Source organism: Setaria viridis, chromosome 8, assembly GCF_005286985.2.
Source record: "Setaria viridis chromosome 8, Setaria_viridis_v4.0, whole genome shotgun sequence".
Classification (NCBI taxonomy): Eukaryota; Viridiplantae; Streptophyta; class Magnoliopsida; order Poales; family Poaceae; genus Setaria; species Setaria viridis.
This window is the reverse complement of record NC_048270.2, coordinates 1330727-1348925: the sequence shown is the minus strand read 5'-3', so window position 1 is coordinate 1348925 and position 18199 is coordinate 1330727. Positions and strand designations below refer to the sequence as shown.

General features: G+C 47.3%; 1 protein-coding gene across 1 annotated transcript; it reads left to right on the top strand.

Annotated features, from left to right (window-relative positions):
* Window positions 1–10169: 10169 nt before the first annotated feature.
* Window positions 10170–11470, top strand: LOC117833207 (uncharacterized). The gene is made up of 2 exons (XM_072295643.1): window positions 10170–10923; window positions 11013–11470. The coding sequence occupies exons 1-2, from the start codon at window positions 10170–10172 to the stop codon at window positions 11468–11470; spliced, it is 1212 nt and encodes a 403-aa protein (XP_072151744.1).
* Window positions 11471–18199: the final 6729 nt, after the last annotated feature.

Sequence of the window (18199 nt, the reverse complement as noted above, 5' to 3'; positions counted from 1 at the left end):
CTGATGATCAACTCATGCAGATCGTGTCCAGCACTGGAACGGTGAGCACGTGACCGTCGGCGCGGCAAGCAACACAATCGGTCGTGGTCACGCTCCATGAATACAGCGAATCTCAACATACTGGTGTGGAACGTGCGCGGCTTGAACGCGCGCTGCCGCCGGGATGCCCTGCGCTTGGTAGTGAGCGACGCGAACGCCTCGATCATTTGCGTCCAGGAAACGAAGCTTGATGTAATCTCACATTTCCTTGTAGCCGAGATGCTTGGCAACGCGTTCTCCACGTTCGTGTATCTGCCCGTCCACGGGGGCTAGCGGGGGAGTTCTGATCTTAGACGCGGCCGACAAGAGCAACACAAACATCAACCGGCGCTTCCGATGCTTCGTCGATGACCTTCATTAACGAACGTGTATTTGCACGGCCGCCATTACACATGGAGTAACGAACGTGAGCGTCCCACTATGGCCAAGCTGGACCGGGTGCTATTGTCAGTGAAATGGGAGTTGCAATTTCCCTTCTGCTTCCTCCAAGCGCTTTCATCAGACGCATCCGATCATTGTCCGTTGCATCTCGCCACCAACGCGACATTCACAGCAAAACGCCGTTTCCATTTCGAGCCTTGGTGGCTAAAGCTGCCTGGTTACTTGGACACCGTCGCCAAAGGATGGACGTGCCCAACCACGGCCTCTGATCCGTTCGTAAAGCTCGACCTTAAATTCAAAAGCACGGCGAGAGAACTACAAAGCTGGAGCCGCCGGAGCGTTGGACTCATTAAGACGCAGATCCTAGTCGCCAAGACGATCGTCCTCTGGCTCGACAGAGCACAAGAGGAGAGGACCCTCACGCACGACGAGAGCGCACTCAGGAAGCAGCTCAAGGGGAAGATACTGGGTCTCACGTCCCTGGAACGAACGATGGCGCGATCACGCTCCAGGTTGCTGTTCCTGAAACATGGCGACGCCAACACGAAGCTTTTCCATATGCAAGCGAGCTTCCGCACTAAGACGAAGTACATAGCCAGGCTGGAACACGACGGCGCGGTGGCGTTGACACATGAAGAAAAGGAGAGCTTCCTATTTGATTACTTTCAGCGAATCATGGGTGCACCGGCCGTGCGCTCTGAGCTCATTGACCTTCAGGCCCTGGGAATACAGCCTGCAAACCTTGCTCATTTGGACATGCCATTCTCCGAGCAGGAAATATGGAATACCATAAAAACGCTGCCTAATGAAAAATCCCCAGGGCCGGATGGGTACACTGCAGAATTCTTCAAAACGGCCTGGCCAGTGATCAAAGACGACGTGGTGGCAGCCTTCAATGCTATTTACAGGGGAAGTTGCAGCCAATTTAGACGCCTGAATGGAGCACTGATCGCGTTGCTGCCTAAACGACAGGAGGCCGCGACGCCAGCTGACTATAGGACGATTAGCCTCATACATGGTTTTGCTAAGCTGGTGGCCAAGCTTCTAGCAAACCGGCTAGCGCCAGAACTGCAGAACCTGGTGGGAGTGAACCAAAGCGCTTTCATAAAGCATAGATCCATCCACGACAATTTGAAGTTCGTGGAACAGGCAGCCAAAACGCTTCATCGAAAGAAAAAGGCTTGCCTGCTTCTGAAGCTAGACATTTCGAAGGCGTTTGATACAGTGAGCTGGCCTTTCCTTCTACAGGTGCTTCAGGCAATGGGGTTTGGGCTTAAATGGCGTGACTGGATTTCAATGCTCATCTCCACAGTAAGTACAAGGGTAATCCTAAACGGAACACCTGGGCAGACCATCCATAACGCAAGGGGATTGAGGCAAGGCGATCCCCTCTCTCCTATGATGTTCATTTTGCTGATGGAGGTCCTACAACGTCTTCTGAAGAAAGCTGTGCAAAACGGGGTACTAGCTCCTCCTCCTGATCAAGCAATCCATCATCAATGTTCCTTGTACGCCGACGATGTAGTACTCTTTGCAGTACCCCAGGTGCAGGACATCATCACAATCAAGGAGATCCTCACTTTCTTTGGCAATGCATCCGGTCTTCATACAAACCTTCAGAAAAGCATGATCGCCCCCATAGCTTGCTCAGAACAGCAGATCAGTAGAATCAGAAACATTATCCCTGCTCAAGTTGCTGAGTTCCCAATTCAGTACCTCGGCTTGCCGCTAACTGTTGGACGCCTGAGAAGAGCACACTTCCAGTCTCTCATCGACAAGGTGTCTGCCACAATCCCAACTTGCAAAGCCAATCTGATGAACAAGGCCGGTAGGTTAACAGTTGTGAAGGCGGTGATGAGCTCCATATGCACTCATACGCTAATTTCACTCAAGGTGCCAGATTGGGTCTTTCAAGAAATTGACAAAAGAAGGAGGGGATTTCTTTGGGCCGGGAAGAGCAGTGCTCATGGTGGACAATGCATGGTGACATGGCCAACAGTGTGCAGACCATTGGATTGTGGGGGGGTTGGGAGTTCCAGACTTGCAAATTGCGTCGTTCGCTCTCAGACTGAGATGGCTTTGGCTTAGGAAAACTGATACAAATCGGCCATGGAAGCACCTCCCAACAGACTTTGCACAGGACAAGAACCTACTGCAAACATTTCAGGCCTCAATCCAAGTGCAGTTAGGTGATGGCAACCTGGCTCTCTTTTGGATGGACAATTAGTAGGCCAGTCCTCCCCATGTATTCTTGCACCCGATTTATGCCGCCTGATCAGACCAGCCATCAAGAAGACAAGAACAGTTGCAGACGCTTTGCAGGGCAAAAGATGGATCCGGGATATTGCCGGACGAGCTATGCAATCTCCCGATATGTTTATCCGTGGCACGCCGTGGCCGGAGTTCAGCTCGATCAGGGCATCGAGGATAGAGTATCTTGGAAATGGGAGAGCTCCGGCATCTATTCAGCTCGATCAGCTTACAAATCATTCTTCATTGGATCAACGAAGCTCCCTGCTGCCACATCGATTTGGCGCGCTTGGGCTCCCCTAAAGGTCAAGTTTTTTATGTGGTTGGCAATCCGAGGAAGGCTGTGGACTGCAGCAAGACGGCAACGCCATGGCCTTCAGGATAGCGCCGATTGCACATTCTGCGACCAGGAGCTTGAAACTTCTGAACATCTCTTCGCCAAGTGCAACTACACGCAGCAGGTCTGGCACTATGTCAGCTCCATGCTTAATCTTCAGAACAGCGCACCGGCTCAGAACGCAACCCTGACGGAATGGTGGCTTCAGAAAAGGGAAGGGCTCAGTAGCGCTCACAGGAAGGGCCTCGATTCTATTTTTATGCTCGTCTCATGGCGACTATGGAAAGAACGCAACGATCGCGTCTTCGAGCATGCAACGGCGAAGAATCCCGAAGAGCTGTACCGAGCTATCTTGCAGGAAGCAACGCTCTGGAGCGCGGTGGGAGCTAGATGCCTAGCAAGTTTCAGTTGGCCGGCGTCTTTGAGCCACTAGGGAGCTAACGTTCTGCTCTTGTTATTCTCTGTAAAGGTTGCTCTTGTGCACCAATATAACACCTAGCAGTAACCTCTAATCCGTGTGCGTGCGTCCGGTTGACCCGCGTTGTAACAAAATTTTCTTCTTCTTAATGAAAAGATACGCAGCTCTCCTGCAAGAAAAAATTGTAGGTTCCAATTCCACGTATAAACGCACAGCACTTGCCGCATATGACATAGCTATATATTGCGTACCTGGAACTCAGATTGATTTTGATTAATTTCATCGAATTTAGGTCAGCACAGCATGGGGAATGGGTGTTATAATTGGCCCGGCAATTGGGGGATACCTAGCACAGGTATCCACATAGATTATTATTTCTCAACTATTTGGATTAATTTTAACCTATTGTGTCCCATCCTTATTGCTAGCCTGTCAAACAATATCCACATCTGTTTCATGAGAAGTCAGTGTTTGGAAGGTATTCCTTCGAGTAAAATTAAATTATTTTTGACACTAATCTAGAATGATTTTTTAAAAATTTTGTCTTGTTCATCCAACTTCATGCATAGCTCCCGGTAAGTACGACCTACATGCTTTGAAATTATTTGTTTTAATGTCATCATGAAGAGTTTTTCTTGTGTTCTATAAACATGTCTTGTTGGAACAATAAAGTAGTCGACTCCATGTGAATATTCTATCCTACCTTAAAATACACGAAAGCTAGATAATCTTGCACGCATGGGCTTTTTCCACTATTATTTTAATTTACTTGTCATTAATGGAGCAACTAAACAGGAGACCCTACATAAGCACAAACGCCTTGAGAGAGCAGTTGAAATGGTAGAAGGTTTTACTAACAAGAAAGCACAGAACCACCTAAGAAGAGCTTACTCAAAAACTGGCCATTGATGTCATCTACTATCACATACTGTGTCTTCTCCCTCCATGACACTGCATATGCTGAGGTACCATTTACTCACTCGATCTGCTCTGCTACTTTGAAAGACAATGGTTCTGAAATTTATTTGTTGTAATTCGATATCAGATATTTTCTCTATGGACCGTAAGTACCAGAAAATATGGCGGGCTTAGCTTTTCATCTAAAGATGTGGGCCAAGTTCTTACAGTTTCAGACTGCTTTGCCAGAAACTCTAAGGAATCTTGCGCAACCATTTGATCAGTGTTATTTGTGTTTTATAGTTAAGCTATACTAACTGTACTTTATCGAAGGTCAATAATCATCCTTTATTGAATTGTAGGCGCGAGCCTTCTAGTATATCGACTTTGCATATCGTTGGGTTAATAAAACTTTTGGACCTATCCACTCAACCCAAATTTCATCAGTGAGTTGCTAAAGTTGCAATTATTTGACTATTTTTAGTTTGCTTGTACCTATTATTGCCTATTTTCTGTTAAAAAAATTTATAGTTCATAACAATTAACCCTGAGCATCGGAGGCACTGTCCATACCAATAATTGATGCTTATCCCTTCATGACACACTTATCAGGAATAAGACTTGGTATACCGCTCTACATTGCAGCAATGCTAAAAAGTGTTTTTGCAGTAAGAACTTTATGATTATAGTGAAAATACATCACCACTTGCCACTGTAATGTCCATGGTTAAATAGGTACGCTCATATATAGCATTAGAAATTTACGAGAAATAAAATGATGGTTATATTAGTTTAAATCTTTGTGCTTTATTCAAATATCTATCTTCGGGGATACTAATGTGAGTATCTTGATCAGATAACAAGAGTTACTGGCACTTCTCTACTGCAAAACAATGCTGTGGTATGTGTCAGCAACTTGTGTCTGTTTCAATTGATTTATTATCCAATATCCTAAGAAGAATTGAATTGTATTCGTACTGATGTCAAAATCATAAATAAATATAATATTTGAATTGAATGCTATTCATAGCCACAAGAACAAAGGGGTGCTCCAAATGGAATAGCTACAACAGCAGTGTCTTTGTCCAAGGCTTTTGCTCTAGCTGGAGCGGGCATCATGTGCATATAGCTTGTGCTTTCTTGCATTCTTGTTGTTCGTATAATGTTATCTCAGTTCTCATTGAAATTCTTTTTGCTAGTTTAAACTATTATTCCTATCTTAGTGATTGAATTTTACCTGATAAGAATGAAATCATGGACCAATCTAAGATAGTACATGTAATCCGAAGAAGAGACACTGTTGAAGTACCTCTGTGATGGAAACTAGGGTGCTCGATCTTCCGTCAAGTGAAGGTAACTCTCGATATGGTGGAGAAATAACACACTCGATCCAGCTTCTGATCAGCAAGATCCGAACCCCACAATCGAAGCACCACTTCTCCTCTGGTTATCAACCGTGCACAGCCCGATTGACCTCGCCACGAAGGCTATCCCCTGCATGCAATCGAGAACACAAGCAAGGGCAAGGAAGAACGCAATTCAATTGCAGAAAACCTTGAATTTAAGCACACGAACTTGGGGTCTCACAAACCGATGAACGGCGACGGTCAATGATAGAAATAATCTAAGCAAAACCCAAACCCTAACTTCGCCAACTCTACTTAATATAAAGTGATTAGGGGCGTGTAAGACCCCTGGACGCGCCCCTAATGGGCTCCAACATGATACACGGTCCAACGGCCCGAAAGATGGTGACGTAGCACCCTGACAGACTATAGACATTCAATTGTTTCGACGATTCCCGTTGACTCTGATGGAATTTTATCATGGGACCAGATCCATTGGAAGATCTATCAAATTATCTTTCCATCATATATAGAATGTCACAATCCGACTCTTTATGCGGCCTGGGCGCCCAATCTAAGGCAGACTGCTCCTGGACTCCGAGGCGGGCTCGAACTTGATGTTGTTTGGGCCTCTGCATGGCTTGGATGCCTCATGCTGGTCCTCTCCATCCCCATGCCTGTCTTTAAGTATTTCTTCTTCTTTCCATTGTTCCTAATCATATTAATAGCATTAGGTAATGATATATTCTCGAAATAACTAAAAAAAGATTACATAGGAATAGGTAGCGATCAATTCTCGAAATAACTAAAAAAAGATTACATAGGAAGGAGTTCACTGTATCATCCATGAATCTCTCCAAATATTTCCTTGTCTTGTGTGTATCCATAGTAGTCATGTCCTCGTCACTCTGGTTGCAGATTCTCATGGGCACAAAAGCGCCAACATGCGGTGTTCTTTCCAGGTATAGATCATATTTACATGGAAGAGTTTTCAGAACCGTATAAGTTGTTGTACAATCATCATAGTAATAGGGCATGCCACTACCATTCTAATGTAAACAACAAGTGTGTGATAACTTACTGTACAAAAATAGTTACTCTAATCTAATATGACTCTAGTACAGTCACCATAGAGGATGTCGATTGAAAAGAATATTTGATTGAGCCTCATATATATGTTTCGTGTATATACAGGAGACCAGATGGTGTTTCTGCTACTCAATTTGACTGGGCTTATCGGACTCGTACTCACCTCCAAGCCTTTCCTGGCAGTTCCCCAACAGTACAGATGAAGCATAGAGCGTTAGTGTGACCAGACAAGAGATGGTAGTAGCATGTCCTAGTGCAAGAAAAAATGGCATTATCATGTTGGCAATGCATAGAGAAGGCTGAAAACCGTCGCATGTGCGATGCCATTTGGTTTAGAGTCCGTTGCGAGTGTTGTTTCTTCAAGTTGGTGCCCATGGACTGTATAATCGAAAAGACTATTTAATCGCTTGGGAAATTGATTTGTTGGTGTAAATGAAGATAAATAAATGAGTAAGGGCCTGTTTGGATCCAAGGCTAATTTTTAGCTCTGCACTTTTAGCCCAAAAATTAGCTCTAGGGATCCAAACAGGTGGGCTAAAAGTGTACAGAGAGGCTAAAATTTGGAGCTAATTTTTAGCCCCCAAAGAGGCTCTAAAAGCAGCTAAAAGTGAACCTGGACACCCCATACCCCTCCCCTCGCTCGCGACCCTAGGCACGCCCGCACTATCCTCCCCGCACCTGCCCCTCAACCTCATCCGCACCTCCTCCCCCGCACTCTCTTCCTCCCTCCCCGCGTGCTCCTCCCGGCCCCGCCTCCTCCGCCGGCGCCGCCGGCGCCGCGTCGTCGGCCCCGCCACCTCTGCTCTGGCCCACGGTGCCGCCGCCACTTCCTCCGCCTCCGCATCTGCCCGTCGCCCTCATCCGCATCTCCCTCTTCTGCGCAGGCCGCCGCACACCCCTCGCGTCGCCCCGCCAGATCTCCACCGCCTCCCCCCGTCTCGCCTGAATCCCCCCGCCTCCCCTTCTTCTCACATCGCCGCCGCATCCACCCTCTCCCGTATCGCCGCCGCCGCCCCTCTGGACAGTCACATTCGGTAGATCTACACCGCATCGCCCGACTCCCTCCGCCTCCCCTGCCTCTGACACCCTCCCGCATCGGCGACGCCACCCCTCTGTGCTGAGCTCACCGCCGCCACACCTCTCGCCAGATCTACATCCCGTTCCCTTCCCTTCGCCACACCAGTCGCCGGAGCACCTCAAACTCCTACATCCGCGCACCGCCGATGGACGGATTCGGCGACGACGGCACCAGGGACTTCTTCGGCGGCAACTTCGACCTCTTCCCCGGCGAGGGCAGCCAGTATCCGGGGTCGGGATCCGTCAGTGGTCCCCGGATTGGCATTGAGGCGCTGGATCTCAACTCGCAGGCAAACGACTGGTCGTCGATGGCGGCGTATCAGGGGATCCTGCAATCCGACGCACTGGCGGCGTCGGAGAGCACGGGGCCTCATCATTCTCAACCGCGCGGCCGTGGAAGAGGTACCTCTCGCGCACTCGGTTTACGCGGTTCTCGGAGCTGTGGCGGAGCCGTAGGAGGCCGCGGCGAATCCTCGCCGTCCAGTCGCGGCTGCCGCGGTCGGTTGCCACCGGTTGCCGCCGGCGGTCGTGGTCTGCGTGGACCTTCCTCGGCGGCGCCTGGTCCATCAGTAGGCCGTGGCCGTGCTCGACGTGGTGGACGGCAGGGCAACGACGACGACGACAATGAAGACAACGAAGTGCAAGAAGTGTTTCCAAGCCGTCAGGTATGAGTTCTAAACACATGATCTCAGAGTTGTGAATGGGTGGTCAACTGTTGTTAGATTACAATGAAATGCTTGTGCTTTTGATGCATGTTAGCCATCACTTGAAGTTGATGGAGTAGGAGGTTGCCAGCACCTGTGCATAAGCTGTGTGTGTGTGTGTGACAGAGACAGAAAAATAGGTTGGGGGGTACAGAGGTACAATAAGGGGTTGCATATATGCAAATTAGATGGTAACAAGTGATGGATATGGATTTGTAGCTACATTTTTGTTGCTAGACTAACAGCGACCTTAGTGTATTACTTAAGAGATAGATTATGCATGTGTACTGGAGTTCTGATGTTATTTTTCTTGTGATGTATATGGTAGAATAAAATGGACAGGGGAAGTTGGACAACAGAGCAGAATAACAACCTATTGTGTCAATTACTTGTTGAGCAAATTGAGTTGGGTAACTACATTAAAGGTAGTATGACAGCAAGAGGGTACAAGCTTGTCATAGAAAAATATTATTGTGGTTCAGGGCTGAGGCATGATAGGAAACAGATATCTAATAGGATTAGGCAGCTCAAGGGAATGTACCAGTTCATAAAAGACATCCATTCCGACAGTGGTTTAGGCCGTGATGAAAATGGGTGGCCTACTGCAACCTTGGAGTGGTGGGAGACTGCAACAAAGGTACTTGTTGATATATCACATGTGCAGCTAGCAAGGAACAATCTGATTGCAAACTAACTTCAACTACTACATGTGCAGAAACATCCAGAATGGATGAAAATAATGTATGGGCCTCCTGAGTACCTACCAATGCTAGAGCGTATATTTGATGGTGTAGTTGTGGATGGTTCAAGCTCTTTTGTGCCAGGATACACCAATGCAGATGATGAAGAACCTGAAGAGCCAGAGGACATTGAGGAGCCTGAAGAGCAAGAAGATCCTGAGCAACAGATGCCTGAGCAAGAGGTACCTCCTGAGTATGTCCATAGTCCTATGAGTACAAGCAGCCGCAAGAGGACCAGTAGTACCAGATCAATAGCTTCAAGTCCAAACAAGAAGACCAAAAGCCCAATGGTCAAGATGATGAAGGATTACATTAGTTTCTCTTCTAAGCAGCAAACTGAAAGGAATCAGGTCATCAAGGAATCCCTCACTTTTAGGGAAGACAAGAAGATGGCTCTGTTGGACATGAAGATTCAGGAGGCTCAGAAGTTGGCTTTGGAGTGTGGTGTTGATGAAACTAGTCCTGAGTACTATGCTGTGTCTCAGATTTGCTTAAATGACTCCTTGAGGCAGTTCTTCATTAGAATGTCCACACCTGAAGGAAGGCTGACCTTCTTGAGAAGATATTGCAAGCAGCACAACCTAGATTAGGACTATGTCTTTGTGGTGATGCTTTTGTGTTGAACTAAAATATCTGTACTAATTGCTGAAACATTTCAAATAAATTTGTGATGCTGTTTGTGATGCAATGCCTTTATTTGACCTGTTTGGAGTGATTATGAAATGTCACTGCTTGAATATTACCACTGTTTTGTTGTACATTGCCACTGAATTATAAATCTGTCACTTTGTGTGGTTCAATATTGTCACTGATTTGTCACTGATTTATACTTCTGTCATTTTGTGTATACCAATATTGTCACTGATTTATTTTTTTAATTATGTGCAGGAGATGGATGATGAGGACAGTGACTGTAGTGAGGATGAAATATTGAGGCTTATTATTGAGGAGGATATTGCCGATGAAAGGCAATTCACAGAGGACCTGCTGCTGTTTGGTATGTATCATGAGACCTACTTTAATAAAAGTAAGAAGAGAAAGACGGTTGAAAGTGGTCATGATTGGGTGATGAGAAATCTAGCAGATAGGGTGCAATGCTATAACATGTTTAGAATGAGTAGAGAATCGTTTGATCGTCTGCATGACTTGTTGGTGCAATCTTATGGCCTAAAGTCCACATCAAAGAGCTCTTCAGTAGAGGCATTAGGAATGTTTCTTTGGATGGTTGGTGCACCTCAGTCAGTCAGACAAGCTGAGAACAGATTAGAGAGATCATTAGAAACAGTTCATCATAATTTTGACAAAGTTTTGAAGTGTATCATAAAGCTAGCAGCTGACATAATCAAGCTCCTCGACCCTGAATTTAGAACAATGCACCGTAGGTTACAGAATCCTAGATTCTTTCCACACTTCAACAATTGTATAGGTGCAATAGATGGCACTCATATACCAGTTGTCGTGCCAAGTAACAAGGTGGTGCAACATCTTTGTCGAAAGGGCTTCACTACACAGAATGTGCTTGCGGTCTGTGACTTTGACTTGAGGTTCACGTTTGTTCTTGCGGGCTGGCCTGGTTCAGTACATGACATGAGGGTTTTCAATGATGCAACAGACAAGTACAAAGACATGTTCCCACACCCCCCCCTCCTGGTATGTTATGCCTATATGTGCACATTTACTAAGTTGTTCATCATAATTTGTAGCTTTTGTATGTAACAAGAATGTTCGTATTTGCAGGAAAGTTCTACCTAGTGGACTCTGGGTACCCCAATCGGCCTGGTTACCTTGCACCTTACAAGGGAACGAAGTACCATCTTCTAGAGTTCAGACAGGGGCCTATGCCCAAAGGTATGAAAGAGACCTTTAACTTCGCTCATTCATCTCTTAAGAATTGTGTGGAGAGGTCATTTGGAGTTCTTAAGATGAAGTGGCGGATTTTATTGAAAGTGCCTAGTTATCCAATACCAAAGCAAAGTCAGATAATTGTTGCATGTATGGCACTTCATAACTTTATTAGAGAGAGTCATATGGAGGATGAGGACTTTGCTCGTTGTGACCGTGATGAGAACTATGTTCCTCATGAAGCATCAACCTCTGAACCACAACAGCACAATACTCAAACAAGGGACGAAGATACAAATATGAATGCATTCCGTGATCAAATAGCCTCAAGTTTGTATAATAGAACGTAGAGTATTTTATTTCTTGTAGTTGGTCGTAGAGTTTTTGAATTGTATGTTTGAACGATGATGTAATTGTACGAATAAATACTAACCAGCGCCTGTGCATGCGCCTTTGCATTGCCAGGCCGAAGGATGGCCTGGGCGTGCATGCGCCTGTGCGTTGAGACCTGCATGTGCATGTGCATGTGCATGTGGATGGATTAAATTTGAGATATGAATGTGGTTTCAATCAATAAATAAGGGCAAATCAGTCTTTAGCTCAAGGAATACTACCTTTTAGCTCTTGGATCCAAACACCTCACAAGGACTAAATTTTAGCCCCTTTCAGGGGCTAAAATTTAGGGACTAAACTTTAGCCCATCAACTTTGGATCCAAACAGCACCTAAGGCATGCTTAAGGCTAGTGCAGGTGTAAATGATAAGTAGTTACATGGAAATGGACGGTAACTAAAAGAAAACTCTAAACAAAAAAATAAATGATAAAGAAAATAAACAAATGAAGATAACAAGGAAAATATAAATAGCAAAGTAAAATAAGAAATAAGAAGACATAAATATGTACGGCTAAAAAACAAAAAAGTTCGAGCTTGGGCCCGGCGATTCACAACATCAGGCTCGACCAACTCTGGGAGCCCAACGGAATCCAACCCACAGAGCCCATAGGAAACGGAATAGGCAAATGTGTTGGTAAGTTCGACCGTGGCTGGCGAGCGCACGGTCACCCAAGGGGCTGGAAACGAAAAAAAAGTAGAAAAGAAAATGGTTGAAAGAAAAGCGGCGCACGGTCACCGAGCCGCCCGGCGCCCTCACCCAAGGGGCTGCCGACCTCGCCGGCGGCGCTGCCGCTCGTGCCGCTGGCCGCGGGGCCACCGAGCTCGGCGGCGGCGTTGCTGCTCGCAGCCCCCGCTAGCGCGGGACGGGCTCGCTGCTCCTGCCGCTCGTCGCCCCTGCAGGCCCTGGCGCTGGACCAGCTCGCCGTCGCCGTTTCTCTGGATATAGGGAACGAAGAGACTGGAAAGAAAGAGAAACAAAATGGAGAACGGGTGTGGAGTGTGAAGCGGTTGGCCCCATGAACACATGCGCGGCAGGTCATCGACCGGGAGGAAGGTTGTCAAGCGTAAAGTTAGCTTTGCGTTGGCACGTCGAGGTGTCGTTGGTGATCGCCGTCATGGACAACACGATCGAGGTGCTGGGCCAGCTCGTCATCGACAAGAACAAGTTCAAGCCAATGGCAGTGGTGAAAGATAATGGCTGGGACGTACGTACAGGGGATGGCGCCACGAGCTCAGGAGCAAGATGCAGCTTCGCGTATACTACGTACGATCTTGCAGCTGCGTACCACGTCCTCGAAGAGCTGACGACGTATAAGCCGGCGACTTGCAGCCATCCCGGCGCCCATTGGTGTCCTGGAGCTCGCCGTCTTGCGAGCGACCGGGCTCCTGTCGATGAAGATGCCCCGGAACGGCGGGAGATCGAGCGGCGCCCGTCGACGCGTGCTGCGTGGCAAAGCAGGGGCAGAACGGAACGAAGTGGATCCGGACACGCACGCTTGCTCCTCGACACGGCCTCGATCACGGAGCTGGCGGGGCATGCAAGAACAGTTGATTGATTCGACGTACGTGTTGGACCCCGGCACCATATATGTTCGTCATCGTCGCTGGCGAGCTCGCAGCCGCACTCGCCGCCGTTGGTGCAGCGGCTCGGCCAGCTCATTGAATTCGGTGCGACGAGCGAGCTCCACCTGGCCGTGCCGAGCCAGCAGTTGGCGAAGGCGATCCTGTCGCTGGGCTGCTGTCCCGTTATGCTGGAGGTTTTCGAGAGCAGGATGCAGCAGCAGAGCTAACTGCTAGATGGCCTACGGAGAGCGCGCCGATGTTCCGGACGTGCTGTGGACCGGTGCTCATGGAGGCGAGAGAGCTAGTGGCATAGGCGACGGCGAACGTGTCCCAGCGCATGCTCAAAATGTTTAATGGACATCCTAGTCTACTTGGGATCAAAAATCTTTCAAAGTGTATATAAAAAACTTCCCAAATTGAATTTCAAAGTTGCATATCTGACACTGTTTACAGACTCCTCTCAGTTTAGCAACTAAGTTGAAACCGCACAACTTTCAAACTTTGAACCCCATTTAAAATATAGATTCTTTATTTTCTCTGACCAACAACATGCCCAATAGATTCACTGTAGATCAGAGTCCACTTGCGTTTCAAAACATCTCCTAGCTTCAATGCAAAATCTTTCAGAATCCAAATTCAAAGTTGGCTAAAGGTTACTGTTTTCAAACTTAAAAGTTTTTCAGATGGAGAACCGTAACTTCAATCAACCACTTTGAATTTTTTATGCTTCTTACTTGAATTTGATCTCTCATTTGCTTCCCTTGAGTTCTAAATACCTCCAAGGCTTAGCTTTATATTTTTGTCACATTTCTTCAGATTTGAATCTCAAATTTGCATTTTTGTCAAATTTGACCCAAATTTAGTTTTGGCCATAATATCTTCTTTTCATCTCAATTTCACCATTAACATTTTAAGAATTATTCTTAAGCCTTTAACAATCAGGATGTTACAAAAACATTTCAAATAATGTGAAATCCAGAAATATAGGATGCTTGGTGGAGGGGCAGGTGATGAAGATCAGCACTTGAGGTAGTAGAGCCTAATCTGTTTGATTTTTTTGGTTATGGGCAACCAACCAACAATGTAAACCTGCCTGGGAACTTTAACAATGCAAATCCTGATGATCAACTTTAGAATGGCAATGAGGGGAATGGCAATGCAGCTCAATAGCGACTATGGTCGGCTAGACCAAATGGGAAGGAGAGGAGGCTTTCATTGGACCTATGCCAGCACCTCCTGTGCCGATTGGGCCTATCATAAGCAATCAAGCAAAAGGTGATATCCCTGCTCCTATGCAGCCTGCTCCTGATCCTGCAGGAGGGCAATGTAAATGTGTTTGATCTAAACATGATGCCAGAGGAAGATTTGGGTGGAATTGATGATTTAATTCAAGTTGCAGAAAAAATGGAAGCTTTGGAAGATACAAATGAAGTTCATGAGCAGATCATTAAGGGGATTGATTTTTCTGATGACTCAGCTAACAATGCTCCTGCTTCAGTTTGGGTTGTGCAGAATATGCAAGTTGATGTGTTTATACCCCATGAAAATAGTTAGCCTATACATTTTGTTCAAGAAGATGTCCAGGAAGCTGATCTTTTGGGAGTTCATTACCCTGAAGAAATTCCTGATGAGGATGGCCCCTAGCTGCCTAATGATGTCAATATGCAAGTTGGTTGTGTGGAGCTCTTAGAACCCAACTCGATCCTATTTTTACTTCTAGAGTAGATATGCAATGGGATTCATCTTACCTAGCTAATCCAACCATGGCCAAGCAGCCATTGGGCTAACTATTTCGTGCCAGGACAATATCCTGAGTAAGTTGACATCCCTTTGTTCCGGTTTGATTTTTTTCACAGCATAGCTCCTAAATCCCCTCAACTATCAGTGGGCCAAAGAGTTCCTGTCTTTTTAGGCCTTGGACTTCTTAGATTCTAGGCATGGGTCAATACAGTTTAGCTTGCCACCAAACTGCCCCTTGTCTTGTGAAGGCCCCTCTCTACTCCAAATATGCTTCCGCGCCGCTTCGAGGAACGACATTTGGGGGATGTCGAGGCGGGCTGGAAGCTCTTGGAGGCTGCGGGCGAGCAGGAGCGGCTGATGTTCGAGGCGCACACCGTGGTCGCACATGACGATGGCTCCGAGCTGCTGTTCGTCGACCTCATGCATGGCTTGATCCTCCTCTTCAGGCTGGGCACAGCGATGGCGAGGTGCGTCGCATTCCCGTATGCTGAAGACGATAGCCATGATCTAGACATGGAGGCACCCGTGACGCGCCGCGGCAATCTGGTCGCGGCGGATGTGGAGGAAGCTGCAAGGCGCCGCGGCGTGGGGTTGAGCGAGGGGAGGCTCTACGCTGTCCAAGTCTCTCGCGGCTGGCACTACATCACCGTGTCGCACCTCCAGCGGCATGACGAGTGGACATCCATGTTCAAGGTTAGCATCGGCGAAGCTTTCTGGAGCGATCCAACAATTGGGTCTCCGGTGAAGCTCGCAGCTGCCGACGTCAGACCAATAGACCCCACGAACTCCAACAAGATGACATTTTTCGTGCCAGGGGCGAAGCTAGAGTACAAGCAACCTAAGTGCACACTTCAATATGTATATTTATAAAAATTTATGTCTAACCTATACAATGACAAAACGGTAATGGTAAAAATGCTTACTAAAATGTTGTATCTAACCAAATATTGTAGGAAAAAGTGTTAGGATGGGATGATTAGTGCATCCATATAACAAATTAAGGGATCGATTTGCACCAATTAAAACATGAGGGACACTTCCAAAATACTTAAGAGATGAAAAATACATATTTCTAATATTATTACACCAATTCCCCAATTACATAATTTTGTAAATTACTTCAATACCCTAGATCTCAAATATCGATGGATCTTTTCTTAGTTGACTGTCTCTCAGCTGACTGTCTGGTCTTTATTAATTATACTACGTTCTGCATGTATTTGCTAATAATTAGCTTCACTCACTGTTGAGAAATCGGCTAAGAGGGAGGTGAGCACCTCTATTTATAGGTGCTCATGATCATTGTAGTGTTGCCATGTGGCAACTTCCACACTCTTCAATACAAAATATCCTAACTCTAGAACCCTCCTCATCCTTATCTAGTTTCTTATATTTCTATCATGCTAAAATATCTAGTTTTAGAGTATTCTACACTTCACCATGAAACATGACAATTATGGCTCATGCATTCTCTCCAATTTTCTAGAATCTTCTTACCTTGCCATGATCTTGTCCTTATAAATGGCAAAGTTAGTCTCTTAAGATCTCCACAATCTTCTAGAATGTTCCAAGTATGCATTGCATATTTCAACACTCACCCCATGTACGCACTGTGTTGAACTAGCTGCATGCAGCAAAAGACTTGTTGGATCATATATTAATTTTGTGTCTGACTTTGCAGCAGCTACGAGCTCCCAACCTGCACCCGTGCCGGCCCCAGCGACATCGTGGCGTCAGTGGGTAGGACACCAAAAGGAGGTATGCAATTGTTTCCATTCCTAGCCAATAAACAAGATGGAGTGTGTAGGATCGGTATGCAATTGTTAATTTATTAGTAGTTTATTCTTTTTGCCATGGATCAATGAAAGTAGTTAGAGTAGTCGGTTCTTAGTTGGTTTAATTTGAGTTAACTGTTACCCACAAACATAACACATCTATCTAATTAATGTAAACAGTAATGATATGCATGGGTAGGAATAGCGTCAAAATGCAATAGCTCTACTCTTGCGGCAAGGCTGGCGGAGCAGTGTACACTTTTGACAGCCGTTCCTCCTCCAGGCTGCTGCTCGGCGGTGCTGAACACTGTAGACAACCCGGACCACGGCTGTCTCTGCAACATCAACGAGTACGGTGCCTTCGCCGAAGCCAACCTTGGCATCGACTCGGTGTGGATGCTTTACGGCACATGCGGGGGGCGCAAGGAGGCGGTTCCAACCACTGGCTGCTGCCCCTCCTCCCCCTCCGCCTCCATCATCCCCAGCTCCTTCGCCCCGCCAGCCGCCGCCGTCTAGCGCTTCGTTGCCCGAGACGTAACGGCCTGCTGGACTGTCTGGTGGGGTATTGGCTAGGATCACGGTGGGGAGCATCGTCGGGGGCACCCTTACGATTGGTGGCGTGATTTGGTTAGTGCACAAGTGATGGGTAGCAGGTGAGGTAGTCAATTTTGTTATGCATGCTCTACTGTATTCGTTTGCATTACTTTACTTTACTTTGTGGTGCGTGCATTTAGGAATCAAAGTCAAAAGGTGAGGCCCATTGAGTTCGCGCCCGATGCCATGCTCGGGTGAAACCGTGGTTGTGAACCCTCGAGACATGACTCTGAGGCGCGTTCGGTTCGGCGAGCAGGCCGACGCGGCCAGCCGCGGCTCTTGTCTGGACGTCGTAGTCTGGAGGTTCGACAAGCGTGATCCAGCGGCCGTTGCAGAAGCAGCTGCAGCCTGCAGGAAGCGGAGGCACCGCGGGCACTTAGCGGTGGATTCAGAAGATGGCCGTCAAGTCCAGGAGTATGGGATCAAAGGCTCTGAAGACGTTCAGGAAGCACGTAGACAAGCTCCAGCCCGCGGCGCAGTTCGTCGGGGGCGCCGCGCAGCTCTGCGGCGGCGGCGGCCAGATCGCGTCGGCTGTGGTTAGCACGGCGACTGGGCTGGTGAACACCAACAAAGCCGTGGCGGCTGGAGAGGAGGTCAGCCGGCGGATCGGGACCTGGTGGGCGAGGAGGCTGGAGCCCAGGATCGTCGGGAACCTGACCGAGGCCCACCGCGTACGTCCTGCAAGAGTGGAATGATCGCGACAGGCCGAAGACTATGGTGGTCGATGTTGCTCCAGGGCTTGACCAGGAGCAGGTAGATAAGCTAGAACGTTTCTTCGAGGAGAAAGGCGCCGAGGATCTGCTCTTTAAGCTCTCCAATTTTGTGATGGTGGACCGGGCGCTCAACTTCTAGTACGCTGTGAGTGATGCATATGCATATCTGTCGATAGGATGCATATGCATTTGCGGTGGGTGATGCATATTGCAAGTTGCATTTGCGGGTGAGTGATGCATATGCATATCTGTCGATAGGATCTGCGTGTACGCTGGAAGTATTCTTCTGTTGACGCTTGA